General features: G+C 58.2%; 1 protein-coding gene across 5 annotated transcripts in view; it reads right to left on the minus strand.

Moving 5' to 3' along the window:
* The window catches only part of MAD1L1 (mitotic arrest deficient 1 like 1), a 332,505-nt gene that overhangs the window by 157,064 nt on the left and 148,824 nt on the right, over positions 1-26,617 (minus strand). For all 5 annotated transcript variants that reach the window (XM_057529233.1, XM_057529232.1, XM_057529231.1 and 2 more), the window contains one exon: positions 22,410-22,554. In XM_057529233.1, coding sequence (XP_057385216.1) covers positions 22,410-22,554 — 145 coding nt within the window. The remainder of the gene's footprint in view (positions 1-22,409; positions 22,555-26,617) is intronic.

Below are 26,617 nucleotides of genomic sequence, written 5' to 3' on the forward strand. Positions count from 1 at the left end.
CGCCAGGGCACCGGATGGGAGCCTCCCCGTTGAGGTCAGACCAGCCAGACCGCAGGCCCCAGCTCGGGTGCCTGTGCGGGCTGCAAGGGACCAAGCCTCTCTGAGCCTCACTTTCTCAACCACAAGAGAGACAAAGTCTTGTATCACAGGTTATTTGGGGGACGAAATAAGATCATTTATGGAAAACCCACAGTGTCAGTTTTTAATTTTAGCTCTTGACTACTGTTATTAGTCCCACCTACTTGGAACGCTCCCCCCCTACTAGAAACCAAAACAACCAGCTGGCTCTTCTGACTCAACCACCCCCTCAGATTAACTACAGCTGCCTGGAGGGCGCCCTCCCCAAGCTGCCGACTGCACAGGAGGCCACTCGGGGGTGTCCGCGTGTCACGGTCGTCTGCCTCACCAGGCGAAGGTAAGCCCCGAGGGCAGATGAGACACACTCTGTCTCTGCCGTAGCCCCCACGGCCAAGGCGGCACCTGGCAAGGGGAAGGCTGTGTTAGCAATCACGGTACTCAGTGGACGGACTCCACCCAGGCCTCGCCCGGCACTCCGTGGCCACGCGCCGGCTTCCGTGCCAGGCGGCCCGCTTCGCGCCGAGCCAGTTTCCCGGGCGGCCGACAGGCTGCGAGGGCCCAGAGGAGCCGTCCACCCTCCTGCCCTCGCTTCTCCAGGCCCTCCCCAGCCTCGGGGCGGGGGGGTAGGATGGTGGTGGTGTGGCTGCAACACCCCGCCCGTGCCAGGCCCCCCGATGGCTGCAGCGCTGGGCTCTGTGCCTCGCGGGACCGGGAAGGCCGCGACCCCGCAGGTGCCCCAGCCCTGGGCGCTCTAGCCTCTGGCGCTGATGGCTTCTTTGACGTCAGCCTTGTGCGGAACTGAACGGGAGGCTCCGTCTCCACACCCAGTGTCCCCTCTTCAAAATGCCCCAGGTCACACGGGGAAAGACGGCATGTGTCCTCAGGCCAGAGCGGGAAGCAGAGCTCCTGACCCACAGCTGCTCCCAGCTCCAGGCCTGTCCTGGAGCAGAGACGCGACAGCCACTGTCAGCCACGCTTCCACGGACACACCTCCCCAGGCAGAGGGGCAGCTCGTCCCTGAGGTGACGGCTGGGGCCGAGGGTGCAGAGGCTGCCCACGAGCCCGGGGGACACCTCAGCAGACGGCGGGCCCAGGTGCCACCTCTTACCCTCCAGCCCCGCCCTACGATGATGGGCAGCGGGGCCAGAGGACTCAGGGAGAAAGGTGCTCTAACCCCGCCTCCACTGAGACTTGATTTGAAGACCAAACCACAAAACCGAGAAGGGGAGAGAAAAGCGACTTGAGCTTTCCATGATGAGGAAGGCGAAGGGTCTCTGCTGAGCTGGTGCGCGAGCTCGCGGCAGAGTGAACAGCTGGGTCCCAGGATGCTGGGCGCGTCAGCAAAGGGGATAAAAAACGGAAACCATCTAAATTTCCAGCAAAGAGAGGAGTCTAATTTTGGTATGTCTGTACAAAGAAACACCTCACAACCACTGAGGGTTTTATTCTCAAAGACTATAATAAACGTTAGGTGATAAACACAGGACACAAACACGTCTGTCCGTCCTGTCGTGGCTATTTCCCCAAACACACGGGCAGCTACAGGAACGTGGCTAATGCCACAGCACCTATGGCTGCCAGCCAATAACTACACGATGGATGGACGGACGGACGGATGGATGGATGGATGGATGGACAGACAGAAGGACGATGGATGAGGGGGAAAGGAGGGAAGGAGATGAGACGAAGGAAATGAACACATGACTTCAGTGCTCTCTGGGTGAGGGGTCAAGGTTTTTCTGCCTTCTTTACACTCCTCAGCAGTTTTCAAGCTGTCCACAATGTACAGTATCCCAACCAAGAAAAGAAAGAGGCACTGATGATTTTAAAGGAGCCAGGGGTTACGAAGCACATCAAGACACATCAGTCAACCCTGCCTGCCACTCGGCAGACGCCAAACCTGATGCCCCAAGAGGTAACACTTTCCCCGAGTCACGTGCAACACATGGCCACTCCCCACGGGCGCAGACCTCTTGGAGGACGGTGTCCACACCCGTGCCAACATCCCGAGGGCAGACCGCCCAGGCCCGTGTGCAGAGAAGGGAACCCACACTGTGGGAGACGGCCCACGGGGTCCAGCCAACTCCACCCGGAGGCCGTACTGCGGGTCCACGTGCTCCCCGCAGAGGGCACAGTGCTCTCTCCAGTGACTGGCTGGGACACATGAGGCTGCCAGAAACAGAAGTTTCATTTCTTCGGGATAAATGCCCAGAGTGCAACTGCTGGGTCATATGGTCCTTGCAGTTTAGTGTTTTTATAAATAAATTTTAATTTATTTTTTTTATTTATTTTTTGGCTGCGTTGGGTCTTCGTTGCTGAGTGCCGGCTTTCTCTAGTTGCGGCGAGCGGGGGCTACTCATCACTGCGGTGCGCGGGCTTCTCATTGCGGTGGCTTCTCTTGTTGTGGATCACGGGCTCTAGGCGCGTGGGCTCAGTAGTTGTGGCTCGCGGGCTCTAGAGCGCAGGCTCAGTAGTTGTGGTGCATGGACTTAGTTGCTCCGCGGCATGTGGGATCTTCCCGGACCAGGGCTCGAACCCGTGTCCCCTGCATTGGCAGGAGGATTCTTAACCACCAGGGAAGCGCGCGGTTTAGTTTTTAACAAACCGTCAGGGTATTTTCCAGAGTGCTGTTCCATTTCACATCGCCCGGGTGACGGATAAGGGTATCCCTCTCCGCATCCTCACTGGCACTGCGTGTTGTCCCCATCTTTACTTTCAGCTGTTCTGACAGGTGTGTGGTTCTAACTTGCATTTCCTACCGGCCAATGACATGGAACACCTGTTCATGTACCTGTCTGCCATCTGTGCAGGCTCTTCGTACATGTCTCTGCCCGTTTTCTAATTAGTTTGTGGTTTGCAAATATCCTCTCTCAGTCTGTACCTGTCTTTTCAGCTCTTATCACAGATTTCCACACAGGAAGAAGTTTTTAACATTTAGTCTAATTTACTAACCTCCCTTTTCACAGACTGTGCTTTTGGTGCCAAGTCTAAGAACCCTTTGCCTAGACCCTGAAGGTTTCATCTCCCTTCTGAATAAAAGTTTCATACTTTTATGTTCTACATTTAAGTTTGTGATTAATTTTGAGTTAATTTTCATACTAAAGGTTCACTTTTTTGCTGTATAAATGCCTAGGTGCTCCAGCACGATTTACTGAAAAGGCTGTCTTTCTCCCCCTGAACTGCTTTTGCATCTTTCTCAAGTATCAGTTGACCCAAAGCAAGCAGAAAGAAGGAAATAATAAAGACTAGAGTACAAATAAATTAAATAGAAAGTAAATAGAAAACAAGAGAGAAAATCAGCTGAGCCAAATGCTGGTTCTTTGAGAAGATCAATAAAATCGATAAAGCTTTAGTTAGACTGACCCAGAAAAAGAGAGAAACGATTCAGGTTACTGCAATGAAGAATGAGAGATGAAACAGCATCCCAGACTTTAAAGAAATAAAAAGGATTAAAGGAATACTATCAACAACTGTACTCCAAAAATTAAACAGCCTGCATGAAATGAACAAATTCCTAGCAAGACACGTACTACCAAAACTGACTCAAGAAGAAATAAAAAGCCTCAATAGACCCATCGTAAGTATTAAAAGACTGAACCAGCCACCAAAACCTCCCTGTCATCCCTCTGCAGCCTTGCCTGTCCCCTCCCCTCCTCCTGGGACTACGGTGGCAGGAAGGTCAAGCTCTCCTTGGAGGCCCCGTTATCTCTCTTCCAGGGTTTCTCTCTGTCACTCAGACTGGGTCATTTCTATTTCTCTATCTCCATGTTGGCTGATTCTTTCCTCTGTTCCCTCCATTCTACCAGTGACTCATCCGTTACATTTTTATTCCAGTTACTGTGTTTCCAATTCTTATGTAAAGCGTCCCATCTCCCAGCGCTCTGGCTGGGCGGGGGCAGCTGGCTTTGCTGTCTGCACCCTTCGGCAGTCCTGGCTGCCGACCTCTCCAGCTCCACGTCTGGGACAAAAGGAAACTGCAAAGCCCGAAAACTCATCATCTGTTGCTCCTTGGGTCCCGAGGTCCCCAGCCTCCACCCTTCTGAGTCTTTTATGTTTGTTTTATAAACAATATCCAGGGTTTTAGTTGTACTTAGCAAAAGAAAAGGGAAAAACTGAGTCTACTCCATCTTCCCGGAAACAGAAGTCTCAGTTGTTCTTTGAAGTCACTCGTTCAGCAACGAGCACCGCGGAGGCGCTGGGTGCCGCAGCAGACGCCACCCGAAGCGTCTCAGTGTAGGAACAACAGGTGTCTAGCGCTGCTCCTGGCTCACAGGTGACACTCAGCACGTGCAGAACTAAACCAGGTGAGGAAGGGCATTGAAGGCATCTAATTCAGGTCACTAAACCCTCTCTGCCCAAGGAAGGCAGGACTCCAGCAGAAGGGTATTACTTCCAAGTTGCAAAGTCGCCAACTATCACCAACGTGGCCCACAGGGGGCAGGGGGGAGGCTGAAGGAGAAAATCACTCTGGTGCCCACCCTCCCAGGCCCACCTGCCACCAAATCTCCCCACGTGCATCCAGTTCTGTTCCAGCGAGGCCTGCACACCCAGAGGTCAGGAAGAACCCCCTGGCAAAGTTGCCGGGCGCTGTCTCTATTGCCCAGAGAAAAAGACCCCCCCACACACACACCTAACATCCACTGCAAGTAAACTACATCCCGTGATGGCATCAATACGCCTCATTTACCCAACAAACACTTAGCAAGTCCCACTGTCTGCACTCTGCCTTTTCTTCTTCCGAACAGTGGTACTGGGACTTCCCTGGCGGTCCAGTGGTTAAGACTCCACGCTTCCACTGCAGGGGGGCACGGGTTCGATACCTGGTCAAGGAACTAAGATCCTGCGTGCCATGCGGTGCAGCCAAAAAACCCCCCAAAACAGCCAAAAACACAGTGGTATTAACAGGCAGAGGACACAGCCACCAGCTGACCCCTGAGCCGAAGGTTACCTTCACCAAGAAGACAGGCTTCCGGGGGATACAGCCGTGTACTTACAAAGTTTGGTCTCTACGTTTTGCATTCTTTTTATTTATAAAATTGCTTATGCAAAGGTATTACCATGCATAACGTATTCAATTATGCAGTGTAAGATGTAGCCTTAATGGAGAAAACTCAAGTCAACCTCACAGACCCTCCAGGAAATATTAAAAAAAAAAAAAAAGACTACGTCACTGACGTCCAACGCATTTGAATGCGCACACCTCTCACGATCCACAGGGACACAGTATAAATACATAAAACAGCGCTCATCCCATTTCCCCGCTGTTTTCTTGCATAATATGCCTGGAGCTGACACCTTTCTCATCCTCAGTGGCAGGGCCTGCATTAGCATGTAAATAGCTGGCAGATACAAGGAAATGAAAGCAAGGAAGAGCTCTTTGATTAACTTTAATCCTCTGAAAATCCAGGCAGCAATCTGCTCTGACAGTTCTCCCAGGTCCTCCTCAGAAGGCGGTCCCGCCAGCCCCACAAGGAGAGGGCCAGTTTGGGAAAGGGACATTTGGGTACCTGGCCCGCAAACGGCTGTGCCGTGACTGTCACCTGGAATCTGGGGATGGTCCGCGGAGCGAAGCCTGGGCGGACACACAGGGCCCCGCCAGCTGGGGAGGGGTGGGGGGCGGGCGCTGGCTGGGTTCCCACCCCCAGTCCCAGCCGACCCTCGCGACAGCCCTGCAGGTCTTCCTGCCTTTTCCTTAAAGGGGGTGGGGGAATCAGCACTGCCCCGGGCCTCCTGCCAGGCCCCAGGGAGCTCTGGGGTGGGCGCATCTGAGTCATTCCTGCTCGCAGAGACAGCGCTGAACCAGTGAGGAAAAGGCCAAGGAGGACCTGTCACTGGAAGACGCCGCACACCTCCTTCTGCAGCTGGAGGCTGGCGGCTGGCGGCTTTGGGGCCGAGCAGGGGCTTGGGCACAGCCGGGCGGCCAGCGCACTGCTCTGAGAGCGCGGGGCCCACGGGGCAGTCGCTGCCCACAGTCTGGCAGTGGGTGGAAGGAGGACGTGTCCAAAGCCAGACAGGCTGAACAGGGAGGGCCAGTGGGGACAGGCCCGAAGTGACACAAACCGCAGCATCACGGCAGCGCTCACAGAGCAGGGACCGCGACCATGGGCACCGTCCTAGGGGTACCACCACCACCCCATTTTCCCCACTGGTGAGAGCGAGCCGTAGACCGACGAAGACCACGGCCAGGACGCACGAGGCAGTGACCGCGGCACCGATCTGAACGCACACACTCTGGCCCCAGGCACCACAAGGTCCAGGTTTGGCCCCATGGGGCCGAGGTGGCCAAGAGAAGCCACCTGCGCCTGTGCTGGAAGGAGGGGGAGTGCCACAAACATACTGGAAGTGGTATTTTCAAAACACAAGACGAGATCCCAAAAGAGACAGGTGCGCATACTGGGTTGTTAGTCCCAAAGATCGTGAGTACGGTTCAGCAGCAGAGACGGCCTGGAGGTCCCAGGCACAGGCTAACCCACCAGGCGACTTGGACAAGGTTCTTCTCAGCTCCCGGCTGCAACGGTCCTGCCTGTGCCGGGGGCGGGGGGAGTGGGGGGAGGCCACCTCCCCCCGCCCCGCTCAAGCTCACTGGACTCCCTCAGAGTGAAAAGGGGCAAGGCAGGCACAAAGTCGCCTGCTCCAGTGAAACGGGAGGACACGTGGAAAGGAGGCCGCAATGCCCGTCTCCACGTAAAGGGCAGGCACGGCGCTGAGAGGGGATGAGAAAAGCAGGGCGGGGGCAGGCACGGCGCTGGGACTGCACTTGCCGAGGGGAAGCACGCGCCCCTGGCCGCACAGCTGGTAGCCCAAACTTGAACTCAGGCCTCCGACTGCGCCCGCGCACCAAGGTCCCCAGGGCAGAGCGACCAGGAGCAGGGGGCACACGGCCCTCTGCAGCCCCCGCCCTCTGCGCAGCTGGCCGGGCATGGAGCTCGGCCCCCCCGGGCTGGATCTGGGAGGGACAGGCCCTGTCTGCCCACCCGCAGGCCATGGGGTCAAGGTTGCAGGCGGCCCCCTCAGAGCCCAGTGTTCCGGACGGGCAGTGCCACGAGACGGCTCTGCGGCCCAGCCGCTCCACGCTCCGCAGGAAAGCCCCACGGAAGCCAGGTTCACAGCCCCCCGCCACCAACCCTCTCCTCATACGTGCATCTCACGAGCAGCCCAGAGCTGTGCGTTCGGAGCGCGGTTCCTTCAGGGGCTCTCAGGTGGCTCAGCGCCGCCGGCTTACCGGGAATAAATCACGCTTCTGTAACTAGCAATGTTTCTTTAACCGGAGGTTAATAAAGGTCACCGGCGAAGGCGAACCAGCGGCTCTAATTTATTTAGAGACGTTCATAAAGCTGTGGAGAAGGTCCTTTATAGCAGCTTATTAGAGCCCCGAGGAAGCCCTGAGAAGAGCCGTCACTGACCGGATGTGCAGGCCCAGGGCAGAGGCGAGGTCTAGGGAATCCCTCGGAGGATGGGGAGGGGAGGGAAGGGGCTCGATCCCCAGCCACACGCCACTCGGAGGCCACGGCCCCAGGGGTTCCCCAGGCCCCAGGCCCGTCCCGGGCCTCACGCTCTCAGCTCGGGGAGCGTGTGACGGACACAGAGCAGTGAGTGCACACGGTTCTCTGGGGGTCCCAAAAGGAGGCCAAACCACCGCCCTCCCCCCCAAGCACGTAGCCCTCAGAGCCGCCCCGGCAGCACAGGGAGGGGCTGGGAGCGGGCAGGCTTCCCTCCCTCCAGCCGGGCCCCCAGCCCTGGCTGTTCACTACGCCAGGCCCCCGCCCTAGAATCGGGGTCTCTGAACACCGCCGGGGGTGCAGGGACAGGCCGCGTCCCCTGAAATCCCCGCCTGCCGACCCCTCCCGAGCGGAGGCCGGCTCCCCCCTCCTCGCCGGCGTTTACCTGCTGATGCCAGCTGCACGGCCCACCTCGTGAGCGCCCTCCCACCCCCCACCGGCCTCTGCAAACCCAGGGCCCGCGCTCCGGCAACCCGCTGGGGTCCCCGCCTCCTGCTCTTCCTCAGAGGCGCCTCCGCCCACCCTCAGCGGGACGCCGGAGGACGCTAAGGAGAGAAGCCTTTAAACACAGCAACACTTGCTGGGAACTCCTAGTCCAGAAGAAGTCAACGAACTTGGGAAGCGGCAAGGCCAGCAGCGGCCCAACTCCCTCACGCTTTGCAGAGAGCAGGCCTTGAGCACGGAGAGCGCCCCACACAGGCTGGAGGGGCGCCTGCCAGAGCCGACAGCCCCTCACGGGCCTCCACCTTCAACGCCTGCCTCGCGCTTGACTCTGACCGGATACGGGAACGTTGCCTCGGTCGGCTAAGGAGCAGGTATCACTCACCCGCAACCGAGGAGCCAACACCCAGCCCCAGGCCAGAAAAGGCGGGACCCCTCTGGACCCCGCTGTCACCCCCAAACCCCACAAGCGCACAGATGACAGGGCAGGACTGGCCCGGTGCCGCCTGGGAAGCCAGGCATCTACTGGGCACAAGGCATCGACGCCCGTGCTACCTGACGCTACCCCCGTGCACCCACTTTACGGCTGGAGACCAGGAGCCTCAGCCACGCTGGGGAGAGGGTCCACGATCCACCGCAGACCCCCAAGGGCACCCGCCGGGCTTCTCTTACCGCGCCCCGAGCCTGCCGCCGACCCCCCTTCCCAAGCCCCAGGTCCCGCAAGTGAACGTTATTACCACCTCTCCCCATTCTCCAGACACAGCGCAGCGCTGGAAGTGACCTACAGCAAAGCAAGCACCACAATTCTGGAAAGGGACCCAAGGATGTGTCGCGTCCCGTCCCGCCACAGCCGTGGCACCCAGTACAGGGCGCACACCCACTTGTTCCAGTCGCCTTGAACCGTGCTGTCTACCCGCGGCCACGAGGAACACCGTGGAGCTAATTCTGGAATCATGCTGCGGACTGCTTTGGTCTGGAAGAATGTCCTCCCCTCCTCCTCGGCATTTTATGAGGGGCAGTCTGGGTCTTTACGGGCAAACTTAACCAAAGGAACGCTGGCTCCAAAGCACACTCCAAGCATTTGACTGTTTTCCGTCCGATGATGGATGTTACCTAATACCTTCCAGGCCGAGCACACCCCGGGTCTGTAAATATAGATCCTGTCTCGCGGCTGTTTAATAACTATCACAGTGGCCAGGGCTGGTCCTCGTCTGCTGGGCCTCGTGTTCCAGGAGGTCTCGTGGGAAGAGTAGCCTAACTGCACTAACAACCAGCTTCCAGAATGAAAACACACACACTCACACGTGCACTCACACCCACGCACACTCATGCAGACCCGTGTGTCCATGCACATGCATCCACACACGCTGACAGGCACATGCTCCCAGACACCCCGACCAGACACGAGGGGACGGTGACAGGACGGAGGGTGGGGCTCAGGGCAGAGTCAGGCACGCCTGCCTAGACCCGACCTGCCCTCCTGGGCGCACTCCTCAGCCTTCCCCAGCTAGGACTCCTCTTCCACAAGAAGGGAGTCTGCAGGTCCTAGCTTGCAGCGTTTTCACGATGACTTTTAAATAGGATTATCAGAAAACGTTAATGAAGATAAGGTAATTTGAGGACTACTTACTGAAGGCCTGCTTGTCCCAGGTCCTACACCAGGTAAGGACAGACGTTTACTGGGAAACAAATGTGACGGACGAGGACAGGTGCCGGCCCCGCACGGCCAGCGGTGGGCGGGTGGGCCAGCTCTGCTGTGTGTCCTGGAGGTGCAGGTGTTCCAACACTGGGAGGGGCTGGGAGGGGCTGGGAGGGGCCGGCCTGCAGGAGGCAGACCCCGGCTGGAGAAGCGGCTGAGCACGGTGGGGCGGGAGCGCCCCGACGTCAGCGGCTCTGCGCACGGCGCCCGGCACACCTGCACCGCCCCTGCCCCCTCTCAGGCGGCCCGCCCCGCTGCCCACTTCCGCTGCCCCCCCCCCCCACCTACAGCCACACGCACCTCCCAGTCTCGGCCAGGCCTAGTGCTGTGTTCACTGTGGTCTTTGTCTACTTCTCAGTCCCTGGACACGTGTGAAACAGTGCTACCATTTTCATCCGGTTCTTCCCTCCTTTGTACTGTCACCGATAAGTTTTTGAGTGATTTTGTGTAGCATGGTAATTTTCAGGAACACACGTGTCACGTTATAGCAGAATCGACTGTAAATGTTCACATTTTTGTGAATATTAGTTTACACTTAAAAAATACTTTCAAAGTATCAGCTCCCAGAGTCAATCTCTGGGTCGGTTCTGTAGGGCGGCTGGGGGAGGGCACAGCAGGTTCCTTCCCCAGGACAGGAAGAGAAGGTTGAGAGAGGTGGGGGGCCTGGATGCGAGAGACAAAGGGTACAGAGCGACAGAGTTGAGGCTCCGACTGTTTTCTGAGTTGCAGTCCCAGGCTCTTTTTTCCCCCAGAACAGAGAATCTGGAGCGAGTCTGCCCCAAGAATGCCACCTCCCCAGCCCTGGTGCACAGGGAGGCCACGCTGGCCTTTGGGTACCAATACACCTAGGGCGGCTACAGGTCCCTCAAGAAAAGAGGTGGAGAAAAGCAGGCATCCAGGGAGGAAGAGGAGAGGGGAGCAGCCGGTGGGGGGCGGGGGGGCATGGGCTCCTGTGGAAGAACAGCTGCCCTGCACCCCAGCACAGGAAGTCAGGCCAGACTGGGGGCACCGGGCACTGCCCAGCGTGGGCGGCAGGGACACTGATGTCACCGTCCCCTTAAGGACAAGTCAACCACACAAGTCACACCCACCTCACTGAACACCCCCTGTGCTACTGCCACCTCCGATTCCGCTACAGCTCTCGGCTGAGCTGAGTAGCCAGGAACCATCCCCACGTTAGGGGTGAACCTCAGGGAGTGCTGGGGGAGGCCTGGCTTCCTGGCCCCATAGAGGCAGCCTGGGGTGGGGGGACGACGGAGCCAACGACGGGGAAGGCCCAGGGCCCCAGACTGAAGACGTGGGACCTGCCCCCAGGGTGTGAGTGCGGGGCCCCTCCAGGATCCATGATCTGGGCAGTGCAACCAAGGACGATGCAACAGGGGCGGAGGTCAGGCCCACCAGGCCACGCCTCCCCAGGCCAAGGGCAGACAGGCCTGAGCCAGAAGAGCCAAGAGAGGCCGGTGGCACCTCTAACATCTGAAATAACCACCAAGAGTGGCCTGGAGACAATTCAAACACCACCAGCAAGACGCTGTGGCTATTTTTAGCAGCAACACTCAGGAGGCTGCCTGGCAGGGAACCATGTCTTTGAGCGTGACCATCAATTTTCACCTGCAGCCAACTTCCTTTCCTCTCAGGATGAAGGTTATTCAAAGATTTGGATTTCTTCGAAATTGAGTTAAAAAGAGAAGCGGTCTCCACGACCACAAGGGGGATTTAAAGTGTACACAAGGACACTCGCGGCCAATGCAGCCTCGTCCTCCCGGGGCTCCCAGACCCCCCCGACTCGGCAGGGGGCCCCAGGCCTGCGCGCAGGCGTCCTTGGTGGGTAGAGGCCCCTCCCCGGGCCTGGCAGGCCTCCGTCTCCCGCATAGTCAGAGCTGCGCTTGGACACGGCCCCTCTTCTCTAGCTCAGGCGCCCCGGGATTCTCCACCACTAGCCCCACTGCTGCGGGCCTCGGCTGTGGGAGCCCAGGAGTTGGAGGGTGAGCGTGGCCTGGTCACCAGTGAGGAGGGGGAGGTGCCCGGCTCAGTGAGAGTAAATGGGACAGAATACTTTAATGCAGTATTTTAGAAACTCAAAGCTCACGCAAAAAAGCCCCATGAACAAATGTCAAAAGTGCAAATGACAGGACCCGTCCAGCGCTTGCCAACTCACCTTTTCAGGCCTGCCTGAGGTCCCATCCTGTGGGCACCCACCCATCCCGAGGGACTTCCCAGAGCCACGAACAAGCGAACGGGCACAGTGACGTGGCGAGCTAGCGTGCAGGGTCTCACAAACGGTTTTCACTGAAGACAACTTTCTTCAGGAGAACCTCAAAGGACTACTAGGGCCCTCTGGGAATTGATGTTTTACACGCTGACACGGAGGCATCTAGGAAGTAAAGGTGAGGGTGGAGAACACTCGGATCCTGCCTGGCCGACCCTGACCAATGCCACATGAGCCCCGTGTGAGCCGGAGCCCCCCAGGCCGTGCCCACGCTCCACGGGAGGGCTGACCTCTGAGGGAAGAGCCCGAAGCACAGGAGCGGGGATGGGGGCGGTGCCCGGGGGCTCCACCGTCCGCGTCGCCGCCCCGTGAGCAGCCCAAGCAGAAGGCCTGTGTGACGGCCAGGGCCGCGCCCCTCCACCAGCTGGGAGCACCTGCAAACGTGACCGCGGGGAGCCTGCGACCACGAGGTGTGCAGGACAACTCAGGGGCGGGGGGACAGTGGAAATCCTACTCGTACTAATTCTTATAAGCAAGCCTATTTTTTAATTTAAAAATGAACGTACTCATACTGAATTACTGACCATGTCATCACCGACCACGGGTCACACACATGCTTTTAACACGGACTTGGTGTGCTGAGCGCAACGGTTCTACAAAGGCTGCAAGCAAGCCAAGAGGGGACAGGGGGAGGAGCCCCTGGGGGAGGACGGGGTGCCCTCCGGAGCGTGTGGAGGACCCACACTCAGGGCGTCCGGGGGCAGAGCAGATGGGGAGCTGCCCGAGGCCCGAGACCCCCTGGTCTCCAAGGCTCCCTGCCCGTCCCGGCTCCTGCTCCGCCACGCTCACCTCCTGCCTCTGCTTCTACGGTTCATTGTTGCGGGAGGAATTAGCACTGCTTCCCAACTGGCTAATTCTAAGTCACAGCATGAAACAGACACATCTGTATCCGCGATCTCGCCGCGAGCGCGTCAGACGATCCCGCGCACCCACTCGATGGCAGCCAGAAGGGGTGGGCGGGCCGCCTGTTCGGAGGCGGGTGGGCAGTGACAGGGCGCGCCCCTCGCCAGGCGCCCCACACGTACGGTGAGGAGTGGGAGGCGGAGACCGGCAGGAACGCTGCTCCTTGTCCACAGGGGGCTCCGGGCAAGTCGCCCTCTCTGGGCCTCGGTCTCCTCGCCCGTCACACGAGGGCCTCAACACTGAGCCGAGATTCCGAGCGCCAAGCGCCTGCTACCTGCCCGCTGCCGGCGAGCCCCGGAGAAGAGGCCCGCCCTCCCGGGAGGGCCAGAGACACCCGGTGGGGGCCAGGGGAGGGGAGAGGCACACGAGAGGGCCCAGAGGCCCTCTGCGGCACCGGGAGACCGGCGCACCTGCACAGCACGTGCCAGCGGGGCACGGGAGCAGGTGCTGGGACAGCAACGTTCTCTAGCCCCAGGGCACGAACAGGCCAGGAGGCCGGGGACAGAAGCTGGGTGTGACCTGAACGTCCTTTTTAAGGACGTCCTTACTCAGGTGTAAGCCGCTACCATGAAATGGGGACACAGGTCATCACTCCTGCAGAAGACGACAGGAGGGAGGGTCTGCCCTCGAGCTGCGCCTCCACGGCCAGGGCCCGGGGGACACCCACCCCAGCGCCACCAGCCAGGCAGCGTTCACGGAGCAGAGCGCGCCGGGCCCGGGTCACTCGCGCCGCGGCAGGACTGCTGCAGGGGAGCCATGCGGGCCCAGGCTTGCGGCGCTGAGAGGACCCACACCGCCTGCGCCGCGCAGCGCCGGGGCGTCGGGGCCCAGGGAGCCGAGGCACGCACGGGCGGGGGCCGGGGGCTGTGCTCCCGCTGAGAGCACGCGGAAGTTAGTACAGGTGGAGGTGGGTTCTCTGAATCCAGCAGCATGCAGCTTCCAAACGGAGGGCCAGGAGGGGAAGGCTCCGGGCGGCAGGAGCCCGCAGGGAGGGCTGAGTGGCAGAGGGCACGGCGGCTGCCCCTCGCGCCCCACCCAGCTCCTCTTCAGCAGCCAGAGGCGGCCCACGAGCACCTCTCTCCCTAGAACCACAAACCCTATCTTAATAAACACCTTCAAGCTGGAGAGGGATGGAAAGCATTTTGTTTTGATTTCATTATATTTCCTAAAATTGCTTTTCTCTCTGGAATTTTTTTCTGCCACGAGCCAGTCCAGCTGCCCCCTTGGTGGGATAATGCAATAATACTGGTGACAAGATTGGGTTTCTAATAACTTTGCATATGGCATTTCCTGTAACAAAACAGGCGGGCTTTTTTACTTAAATGGATATAATAGAAATGTCAGTCTGGAAAGGTAACCTGAAAGGACAAAAATATTAACATGTGAAATTAAATTCTGAGGCCGAGAGGGTTCCGCTCATCTGCGGGAGGCGGAGGTGTCGGGCCAAGCAGACGGGCCGGCTGGCAGCTCGAGGCTTTTCTCGAGGGTCAGGAAAAGCGGAGGGAGGCACTCTGAGAAAAAATCAGAGGCTGAATCTGAACCTGAGCTGAAAGAATGCCAATACCACTGCCCCTGTGCCCTACCAACAGGCGGAGGGCAGCCGGAGGCGGAGAGCCCTCAGGCGGCCGGGCTGCGGGGAGAAGCTCTCCGAAGAGAAGGCCAGCCCCACGGGACAGACTGCTGCCAGGGAGCAGGGCGGCATTCAGACACCCAGGCAGGAGAGCAGAGCCCCACTCCCGAGACTCCCGCTAACTGGGAGCAGGGAAACGGGGCAGAGGACAGGGGAGGAGGGTCCGAAGGAGCCCCGCCTTTCAGGAGCCACCAACCAAGGCCGCCAGCACGTGCAGGGCACGGAACGAGCATCTGTGAAAACCAGCAACTAGACGAGCAAAGGAACAGCGTGCGTGTCCCCCTGGGAGGTGGACAGGACACCGAGGGGCCAGGGCTGCAGCCTCGGCTCCAGGGCTTTCCTTCTCAGATGCCGTGGTGCTGGGGCTTCCACAGCTGCCTGAACCCACCAGGGCTGGCCGAGATTCCCACGGACGGGAAGGCTGAGAACTTGCCCGGCCCTGAAGGCGCCAAACCTGCACAAGCCAGATGCACACCGCCCATCTCCGTGGAAGGTTTTCAAACAAACACACGGTCGAGAGACAGTATCCTCTCACCGTCCACGCGTGATGCAAATGCCAACGTGCAGAATAAGCCACGCGCGGGGGCTGCTTTCAGGTCATGATGAGAAACAAAAGATAAAAAATCCAGCACCTGCCCCCCTCCATCCCTACCAGCCCCAGCATCCCAGCTGCGCTTGAGGCCACAATGTGCTGAGATGGAAGGGGGGCCCACGGTGCCCGTGCTCCCCGCCTCGGTGGGTGGCAAAGACCGAGCCAGAGCACACAAAGGATTCTGTTCCTCAGAAGACAGAGCAGGTTCTGAGCTTCTTAAGTATTTCCTTCTGTGCTACCCAAACCAAGAATTTTCAGCATTAAAAAAGGAGGCACACGAGAGAAATCCTTCTAATAAGATTAGGAAGCTCGACTCTAAGGAAGGACGTGGGAACAGGACGAACATGAGTGATCAAAAGCAGCTGGTGGCGTTTACGTTCTTTTGCAAGAGAAACAAACATGATCTGCTTTTCTCCAAGGTAAGGGGCCTCGATGAGGACGTGGCAGCATCAGCCACATGCCCGCGCTCCGGCCTGGCGGTGGCAGCACACAGGTTCCCACCGCGGAGGACGCGGGGCCAACAGGACAGGAGCTGCTGACGGGGCGCCCGCACTGCGGCGACCCTGGTGACTCCAGGGAGCCGGGGCGATGCGGATCAGATGTGCTCACGCCACAGCGCACCCTCCCCGCCCCGCCCCGCCCCGCCCCGCCCCACTGCCCTGGTCCCACTGCCGCAGGCCTCACTCACCAGCCACAGGAAAGCAGACGGGGGCCCCAGAACGCCACAGCCAGGCCCCCAGGGGTTCTAGGAGCCCCCCAGTTACGCTCGGAGGTGTAATGAAAACAGAAAGCTGAGACACTGGAAGTGCCAGCAGCCACTACTGAGATGCTCCTGGGAGGGCCGCCTGGCGGCCGGGGCGACACCAGCAGGGCGCCGTGGCAGAAGGGCCAGGGCCCGCCTACCCAGGTTCCAGGTTCAGCACCACCCGCCTGCTCTCTGTGTCTCATCAGTAAAACGGAAGTACCCCCGCCTCAACGAGCTTCCACAAAAAGGAAAGAAAACACGGTGTGTGAAAAGCTTCACAAAATAGAGGCCAACGACTTACTGCAGGATGTGCTGGTGTGAAAAGCATTCAAAGCCAAACACACTCTTTCTACATGATTCAGGCATTTACGGTGAAAACTTATGTCCACACAAAAACATGCACATGGCTGATTACAGCAGCTTTATTCAAAAACGCAACCAAGATGTCCTTCAGTAGGTGATGGATAAACAAGCAGCGATACATCCAGAGAATGGATTTTATTTGATGATAAAAAGAAGGGAGCTCTCAAGCCAAGAAAGGACACAGAGGCACCTGAAACGCATGTTACTGAGTGACAGAAGCCAGTCTGAAAAGCTACACACTGTGGGACTCCAACCACATGGCCTTCTGGAAAACGTGAAACTACGGAGGCAGTGACCGGATCGGGGGTTGCCGTGGCGAGGAAGGAGGGAGGGGTGCCCAGATGCACACAGAGGACTGTGAGGGCCGTGAAGTGCCCCATGTGATACTGTGATGGGGGACACACGACACTAACCATTTGTCAAAACCCACAGAGAATCCAGCACAGAGAGCGACCCCTAATGTAAACTGTGGACTTTAGTTCATGTAGCAGTTGGAACAACGTACCACACACTGATGCAGGAATGTCAGCAGTAGGGGATTGTGGGGCGGGGGAAGAGAGACATGGGAACTCTCTATTTTCTGCTTATTTTTTTTGTAAACCTAAACTACTCTAAAAAATAAAGTTATTAAATTTAAAACATGAACATTTAAAAATGTCACATACTGTATGATTCTATTTACACAATGTTCTTGCCAAAATTTCCAGGGATGGAGAACAGATTAGGGGTGGGGGTAGGGGGCCAGGGTGGCTTCAGGGGGCAGCCCAAGGAGGCCTTCACGGGTGGAGGGTCAATCCTGCATCTTGAATGAGCGGCGCTTACACAAATCTGTGCAGTGATAACCTGACACACGCACACACGGTAGGAACATGAGTTGTGGTCTTGATGCTGCCCTAGAATCACCTAGGATGCTACCACCCAGGAAGCTGGTGGAAGATGCACGGGGACCCCCCCTTTCTACCATCGTCACAACTTCCTGTGCATCTAAAATTGTGTTTTAAAGGACATAAAACTAACCCACCCACCAGGCTCTAGCAGTCTCCTCCTTTCCTGGGAGCTGTTCCCTGGCTTCTCCGGCTTCTTCTTCTCTGTTTGCTTGTTCCCTCTCAACCTCAGGGAGACCCCGGGAGCTCAGAGCCCTGCCCAGCCTACTGCCGCCTCAGCAGTGCCTAGAACAGATGCCCCATATGAATCTGTGCAACGACAAAGTGAAGGACAAAGTGAGTGAATGAGTTTGGGTTCTTTCTTTTGATTCCTTTCCAGCCTTCCCATCTGCCTAAGTTATGAGCTTGGAACATGTAAACCTTGCCTGAAGGTCAGCCTTTACAAATCCAGAGAGAATATGAGAAAATATTTTCAACAGAATAATAAAAATAACCCACATCAAAATTCATGGGGTAGGCATTTATGAGAAAAACTCTTAGAAAACTACAAGTAGATGGGGATTTCATTAATCCAATAAAGAGTATCTACAAAAAACAAACAGCACACGTGGCACTTAGTGGTGAATTACTGAAGCTGCCGGAGATCTTCTGCATGAGACAAGCACCCGCAAGCAGCCAGGCTCGTCCACGGGGAGACTGCTCTCGCACTAAGGGATTTAGCAGGACTATTAGGTACAGACTCTTAAGTGCATTTCCACAGACCAGCACCAACACAGAGAAGGTAAAATCCTTGAGAGATACCATTACAACTACACCAAAATAGAAAACACTTGGGCAGGGGGGAATATCTAACAATGCGCAAGACTTCTACCCTAAAAAGTACCAAATACTGCTGAGAGAAATTAAAGAAGATCTAAATAAGTGGAAGAATATATAATGTTGTGGTTCAGAAGATGAAATAACGTTAAGGTGTCATTTCTCCCCAAACTGGTTTATAAATTTATTGTAAATTCATTGTAATCCCAACCATATTTCAGCAGATTTTTTGTGTGTAAACTGACAAATTGATTCTGAAATGTATAAGGATATGCAAAGGACCAAAAGGAGCCAGAGAAACTTAAAGAACAATACTCAACCTGGAGGTTTACTACCAGACATCAAAGCACAATAAAGCTGCATCAGTGAAGACAGGGTGGTGCTGGCAGAAAGACAGACGGAACCAATGGGCAGAACAGAGGACACAGAAGCTGAGCTGCCCATCGGCGGTCACTGACTGACAGTTAAGGCAACGAGACCGCACACAGGGAACAGAGGGGTCTTTCCAGAAACGGTGCTGGATCAATGGCACTTTCAATGGGGAAAAATCATCTTGTCACCTGCTTCACTCACACCCGAAATCAACTCCAGGTGCAGGTGACACCCAAATGTAAAAGGTAAAACAATAAATCAGAGAGAAGAGTTCCTCATCTCCAAAGATCAGTTCATCACGACCCACAAAGAGCCGCCATCAAGGTAACAAAGCCGACAGCTGGACCGCACGAAGGTGAAAACTCCTGCTCATCCCCAGACGCAGGGAGGAGTGAAGAGGGCCCAGGAGAGGACGTCTGCCTCAGGCATCTCCAACCAAGAGTCCCATCGGCTCAGGGCGGAAACAACCCTCTAAAACCCCCAAACCGGGAGGGCAAGGCGGGAGCAGGCCCTTCACAGAGAGGACACGGAGGCCCGCACCTCACTGGGCTCCGGGGTCTCACACAATGAGCTGCTGCCGCCGTACCCACCACAGTGAGTCAAACCAGAGCCACCGGGTTTTGGTGCAGACCCGGGGGGCCGGGACTCTCCCACAACTGGGGGGGGGGGGCGGTGGGTGCACCCCGGGACAGGCACTGTGGGAACAGGCTCTGTGAGCAGCATTCCACACCTCGACGTGCCCACAGAAGCAGGGCCACCGCCCAGCCCGCCCCCACCAGGGACACAGAGCCTACCATCTGCCTATATTCCCTCCAGAACACTCATCACCTGCTGTCCAGGACAGAATTCAAGGATGTGAGGGCTGACTTTAACCCAGGGGTCTCCCCACTCCTTCTGACCTAACGCACACCCCGACTTCTCCAGGTACAAAGCAGGAACTGTCCGCATCCCCACAGGGCTGAGCTACTTGAGATCAGGAAGGAATGGAGAACCTCAGAGCGAACAGGCTGCTCTGCTGGTCTCCTGGGTCGGCACCAGCAGCTCTGGAAGGCACGGGGCTTCAGCAGAGAGCCACGGGGACGTGCCACCCTTGGCCCAAGCCTGGGCCTCCCCGCTGCTGAGCCGCTGACCCCACTGCGGCGTGGCCGGCAGCTGGACAAGCCTCACCATCACACAGCTCCTGCCAAACCACAGGTGATTTCTCAAAGCTGTCAAGCGAACACGAGGAACATAGAGAGCTACGTTTACACAAGGTAAATAGCACAAATCCCAATACCCAACCAAAGGCCCTCCGTCAGAAAAGGACCGGGAGACTTGAGGGCAGCCTCCTGGGCCTAACGACGATCCTGGGCGGGGAGGGAGTCCCGGCAGTCGACGGACCCCTGAGCGATGACCGCTTCCCCCGGCCCAGGGAGACTTGCTCCCGGGAGCCTTCCTCCAGGACAGCCTCTTCTGGACACAAGGCAAGGGGAGCTCTGGCCTCTTCTGGGACATCCCCATGTACTTCCTGCCTTGATTTCCCAAAAGCTCACCTTCTGCCCACGTATTTGTTTCTTAAGCAGCAACAGCAGGGATCCCACGGTGGGGGGGGCGGGACATGACATCACTACCAGACCGTGACCCTGGAGATAAGACACCAATGACCGGTGTCCTCCTCCAAAGGCTGCTCCACTAGGGAATGGGGGTCGGGGGGGTGCGTAGGAAAGAGGGGGAAGGGAGGCTTTTACTTTCATTTTTTGAAAAAATTCATGCTAAAAGTTAGCTTTTACTGCTTAGAGTCTATAAATAAGATTCTGTAACCATATTGTGGAATATTAGGGGCACGCTGGAAATAGCTCATTTCAAATAGGAAAATGGTTTGTGTTCACCCAGTTCTGGAAGCCAATTTTCAATTGCTTAAAATAGTCATGGTATTTTACCAAGGTAATTACACTCTTAGCTATCAGTAACAATTAAACCCTTAGACTGGAGATGCTTAATAAGGTCTCAAAATAAAATCGCACATTCCAAGCACTGTACTCTGAAATGTCAAACACACAAACAGGGCCCTCGATGGGACGCAGGAGCGAGCGCCCCGTCAGCGCACCTGGCCCAGCGCCGCAGCAGAGGGCGGGACACCGCACTATGCACGCCCTGCCCCAGGGAGCTGGTCTGGGGGCTCCCAGAGGGGTGGGCGTGTCTCCCAAGGAAGACAGGGGAAGATCAGCAACCAAAGCATCCTCGAGACCTGACAGCTGCCACCCTGGAGGTGCCTCGAACAGGAAGCACGCAGAGCACGAGGGAGCCGCCATGCGAACCCACGGGGCCACCGAGGGGTGGGGGGTGGGGGGGCGTGGACGTGCTCGGCTCCAACCAGGAAGCGGCAGCCTGGCCGCCCTCTGCAGACCGGCCCGATGAACAGCTTAATCATGCGGCTGGCAAGATGGACCCCGCGCACCTGACCCAGCCATCGACCCATTGCAAACATGCCTCCAAGCCACAGTTGGTGTAAGTCATCCGTCAGTGCCAGGCAATCGATACCCGCCCCCCCCCACCTCTCTCTAAGAGCTACGCCTGTCAGCGCAGCGGGCCAGGGCCAGGACCGAATTAGACCAAAAAGCGCCATCAGCTTCCAACCTGCTGAGCAGGGGGAAGAGAGGAGCGGAAGTTTCCTGCCTCGGGAGCCCAGAGCAGTGACCTTCAAGGACAGAAACTGCCCAAGAAGGAAGCCAGGCACAAGCGCACGATCACGGAGGTGCAGATGGATACCGAGGGCGCAGACTCCGCGGCGTTGGAGATACGCGGCCCCGCTGAGGAGCCGCCCGGTGCACCAGGGCTCCCGGCGGGGGACCTGTCCCAGTGAACCGATGCAATCCTGGTAAAGCAGAGCAGGGGGCCGAGCCTCCAGGCTGCCAATCCTGCCCACAGGACACTCGCCGGGCAGCACAGGCACTAGAAGTGGACGACACGGACAAGACCGACGGGCCCCGCACGAGGACAGCTCGCAAACTCACCAGACATGTCCCCTGTGGGGCCGCCTGCAAGGCTGGTGTCGAGGTCGGCCAAGCCTGACCCCAGGATGCTCGAGTGACGTGACACACACGGCCGGGGATGTGCTGGAGAGGCCGGGAGACGGCGGGCTTTCAGCAGCCGAATGTGACCTGCCTCCTAAAAGCTTCATAACCGGGAGGTCCCAGGTTTTTATCAAACAATCAAGAACAGGCAAACAGTTGTCAGACGTGACTCCTGAGACTTCCCAGGGGGACGCCCCTGCCCCCAGCCCGCCGCCCCCGCCCCGCCAGGTCAGCGCGCCCGCCTGGCAGCTCACTATCAGCCTGAGGGCAGGTGGGAGGAGTCCGCCAGCATCTGGACAGCCCCGACCCTCGCCTAGAGAGCATCTGGGGACAGTTTCTGGCTTTTTCCTTCCTTGTCTTCTGAAATTTCAGCATCCAAGGCAACATTTTAAATAATGCTCTCTCACACAAAAACCTTAATTCATGCTCCAGCGAGCTCTGCTTATCGAGCCAGACGTCAGAGCCCCTCAGGCTCAGCACAGTTAGCGAAAACCCGGCCCCAGACGGAGCTGGGAGCAGGAATGCATCCCGCCCGGTGCACCTGCACACAGGTGACAGTTTCCCACTGCGGTCTACCCTGCGCTCCCTGGGCTCCGAAGGAAGGAAAGGCTGCGCCTGCCCACCAGGCCGGAGGGAGGGCTGACCCCACCGTGAGACACAGGGGGTCGGGGCTGACACCCCGATACCCCAGGTCAGTGCGTGAAGGCCCCGGGCTCTGCCCTTCACAAGGAGGAGAGGCCCAGCAGGGAAACCCAGGGTCTGCATTTCAGAACCCTCCTGGCAATACAGGGTAAAAATGCGCAGGCTGGCTAAACCGCCAAGATGCTCTCCTTTGCTGAGAGGAGAGCTCAGTCTGATCTGAGCCGTGACTCACAGGCAGCGCCGTGTGTGTCTAACTGATCGAGAAGTGAGAACACAGGTCACTGGTGGTTCTGGGTGCACCGCACTTGGCAAAGACCCTGGCAAACGTGGGGGCCTGGAGAGAAGACTAAGCGTGGACACGGCAGGGACGGGCTGGGAGCTGCTGGCCCGGAAGGCAGGCCCCCTGCGGCAGGCACCCCGTACCTTCGTCAGCAGCAGGACCCGCTTCTGCAGCCGCCGGGCCAGGGCCTCATGCATCTCCCGCTTCTTCCTCTCCTCCAGCAGCTGGCTGCTGAGCTGGCGGACCTCCTCCTGGAGCTGCAGCCGGGCCTTCTCCAGCCCCCGGGCACTGCAAGAGGCAAAAGGGCAGAGTGATGAGGCCTGGCCCCCAGGACAGCACCCAGCGATGGCCCCCCCAGGCCCAGCACGGCCCACGTCACTCAGGTCCCAAAATAGAGCCGCACGTGCAACCAGCCCGCTGTCACTTCCTCACTTCTGAATAGCTACTTAAAGCTTTTCAGGAGTTTCTGGATTTCAAAGAGACGCCCAGGGTGATCCCAGAACACGGAAGGCACGGGGGAGGGAAGCTCAACTCCACACACAATGGGGAAAATTGCCAGCAGCGCGGGCTTCGGGAGGGCGCCTCTGAATGAGCTAAATTACCAGGGCAGGCACTTCCCATCCGAACCGCAGTCGGCCACAGATGCGCAGCTCTGTGCGGCGGCGCGGGGACGTCAAGTACCAGCCCAGGGTGGGCCTCTTCCACAGACGTCCTGCAGAGTCGAGCCCCCGCAGAGCTCTGACAGCAGGGGGCAGACCCTGGGGCACCCGCTTCCCTCCACGCGGCCAGCGCCCTGCGTCAGTTCACACACTTGACGCTGCTCTCCGGTTACCGTGACAGCCTCTCGCCTGGGCAGCCTCCGGTGCCACCAAGCCGTCCCTCAGACTGCAGATCAGGTGGGCACCCATGGGCTCATATGCCAACTTCCTGGCAGGGCACCTTCAGAGTTTGGTCTTTGCCGCTCTTTCCCTCAAAACTCCATCAGTCCTTCACAACCTGTAGGGACCGTCCTCTGCCCTGGCCTGTTCCCACACAGGCTTCAGGAACCCGCGTCCTGCCCCACCTACACGGGAGGTGCCCACCCGTAGACACCCCCGGCTTTTTGAGGGGACGGTGATCAGGAGAGCTCCCGGGAGGGAGGACGCCCCAGGAAAAGGAGGCGCTAACCCCACGGGTGGGTGGGCGGGCGAACCGTGAAGCATGGGTCGAAGATGCCGTGTCCATGCCATTCTTTCAAGCAGAGGAAACTTCTTTCCAAGACAAACCTTTAATACTCTGCTTCTGTATTTTTCTTTTGAGATCTTATCAGGATTATATTACAAGGTGCTATTTGTAACATTTAGCTGGGGTGACGCCCAATGACAACGAGATGACTTCGAAAATATAAAGGTTGGAGCTGAGGGGCTACAGACAACACCACCTGCATCTTCTATCATTCCTGGCGTCCAATTATTTCTTTTTTTGCTTTGATTACACGATTTCAAGAAAACCTTAATCCACAGGGATGGCAGACAATGCTTTCTTTGGAGGTGGTCTCTGCTGTGCTCATTTTTTCTATTTCACATCTGAGTGAGTATGGGCTTATTTTTTATCGTAATTTAGTATAATTCTTTAAACAGCTAACTATAATTTGAGAGTAAACGTGGGCGGGACTTTGTAAGAGACTCAGAGAACGCCTGGTCTCGGAGCCGAGCAGCGTTCTCACCCAGGGGCCCCGCGCCTCACCCCTCGCAGCCGCCTCAGAAAGCCTTCCTCTAAGAGCGAGTCCCCCTGCACAGCTGGCCGAGGGCCCCTGCCACCTCTACGTGCTTCGTAACCAAAGACGTAAAATAGAATAAAACAAAACAAGTACAAGTATTCATTCAAACAGACATTTAAAGAGACCATTTTGAGTTCTACTTCAATTTAAAACTATTCATAGGCCAATTTAATAATCAAGGCCTGTGAAATCGACTCTGGAATCACTGACTTCAGGTGGGCAAGTGCACAGCGTTCTGAATCACTGCTCCGCTGTGTGATTTAAGTAGAGGAACTCGGGTTCCCTTGTCCAAGCTGCCGAGGCCAGGTGGCAGCAGCCAACGCCAGCTTGCAGGGGACGGGGCTGCTCTGGGCATGAGCTTTCTGGGGACAGCCCGGGTGGGAACTGACGAACCCCAAGACCCACGGTTTTGGGAGCACGGTGTCCCCACAGAGGTCTGGAGGCCTCCTCCCCAAGGGCAGGTATGAAGGCCACAGGGAACTGCTGTCCACCTGCAGAGAGCTGCAGACCCCGACTCCTGGGGCCTGGCCCAGGGCACACCTCACCTGCACCTGGCCTGTCACCGCCAGCTCACTGTGTGGGCCCCTAAAACGCGGGTGGGCCTGAGGCCCCAGACCAGGCCCAAGATGTCGTAAGAACAAGTATGTCAAGTGCAGGACACAGCGCCAGTCACACGTCCAGCAGCTCCCACAGGAGACGACCGAGCCTTTCGGGGCTTGGGGCTTGGCCCAGGTGGGCACAGCTCCTGCCCGCTTAGAAAAACCACCTGTCCTTCCCCGCGTGAAATGCTTTTCAAGAAACCAAGATGGGAGGCAATGAAGCAGAGGACACCCAACCCCAGGCACCAGCAAGCAGCTCTGGGAGGGCAGCCCCCTGGCAGGCTGGCCCGAGTGGCACTCGGCCCGGGCTGGGGTCTCCTGGGGTCTCCAGTGGAGGCGCTCCATCCTCAGGCTCGCCAGCCCCGTGTCACCCCGAGTTCCAAGGCCTGCCATGAGGCCTAACGTTCCATCAGTACTCAGTTTTTCTTAAAGCTGGACGAGACCTAAAAATCCAACCTGGGCAGCTTACAGGAGGCGGTGCTGCTGGCACTGCCCACAGAGCGCTGCTTGGGCCGCCGCAGCCTGGCTCTGACTCTCCTGAGGCCCGGCGACAAACTGGCCCAGCCCCGAGAGACAGCAGGGGTCAAGCGGCACCACGGGCCCCAGCCCCCAGGCTCTCGTTCTGACCCGTGCGGGTCTCGGGAGAGACGCCGTGCGTTCTGCGGAGCAGAGACTTCACACGCGGCGCGGCGCACTGGTAAGGGAAGAGGAGAAAGAGGCGCCCGGATGACTTCAGGGGGCCGCTGGGGTGCCCTGAAACCGTTCCATCTGGAGCAGCGGGACCCATGCCTCTGCGGGGGCACCGCTGCTGTCGGGCCTGCGCCAGCCGGAGTCGGTGAGCCGGGAGGGGAAGGGCTGCCCCAGCACCACCGGCAGGAAAGGAAGCGGCAGGAGCGCCTCTTCCGGGAGGAGGACGGGGCACGGGGCTCCCTCCCCACGGCCTTGCGGCTCTCCCCCCGGCGCCCCTCCGCGCGGGCCGCAGGCTGGCAAAGCAGAGCTGGGAAAGGGAGGCTGGAGCGCAGGACTGCCACGGGCAGAACACGGACGAGAAGCGGCGAATACGTCACCAGGTCGGGAGGGAGGGAAAGCAGGGAAGGACCCAGAGGCTAGAGCAGAGCAGGGCAGAGGCGCTGTTCACGTGAGAGGGCAGCACGAGGGGGTCTGAAGCCGCTGGGCGTGCGCCAGGGGCCAGGAGGGGCCAGAGGGCGCAGGCAGAAAGGGGAGGAAGAGCAACCGAGAAGGGCCGCGTGGACAGGGCAGGAGAGAGCGAGAGGGGAAAAGGCGGCGAGCAGAGACGAGGACCTCTGGAACAACGCGGGTGGAGGCGGTGGCCCAGGAGGCGCTGGCTTTGGTCTACAGGTTCTCGGGGGAGCGGCAAGAGCTCAGGGTGCGCTTGAGGGGGTGACCCCGCAGGGTGGGGACGTCCCGGTGGGCGGGAGAGGAGGGGCCGTGAACAGCCGGGCCTCGGGGGACAAGGGGTGGACGAACTGGCGCAAACAGGGCCTGGTCTTCCACAGGAGTGTGGTTTTCTGACGTTTCCAAGAACTCCCCCGAAGTGTCCCAAAGTGGTTTTTCACAACACCTGCCAACGGGCGACCCTCCCCTGTCCTCGTGTGCCGGGGGGTGAGAGCACACCTGCAGCCTCTCCAGAGAGGGCCTCCTGCAGCCTGGGCCGCAGGCCCGTCGGCCACCGCTCTGCGAACAGAGGCCTGTGGGTCCCCGAGCCCTGGAGGCCCGACCCAGAGCGCGAGCACCACACGGCCGCCTCTTCCCTGCGGAACGCCCTCTCGTTCAATCGCGGCCTTCCTTGTGAAGTAAAGAGGAGAAAACCCATAAAAAATTACACCTCTGGTTCCGTGCTTACGTTGAACCCCGAGGTCAGTGGCATTTCCGTGAACCTCTGGGAGTTCAAAATGAAACCCTCAGTTCTCAGAGGAGACGACGGCACGTTCATCCATCAGTACCTTTCTGAGCTGGCATCTGCGGAAGGAAG

Source organism: Balaenoptera acutorostrata, chromosome 15 (genome assembly GCF_949987535.1).
Source record: "Balaenoptera acutorostrata chromosome 15, mBalAcu1.1, whole genome shotgun sequence".
Classification (NCBI taxonomy): domain Eukaryota; kingdom Metazoa; phylum Chordata; class Mammalia; order Artiodactyla; family Balaenopteridae; genus Balaenoptera; species Balaenoptera acutorostrata.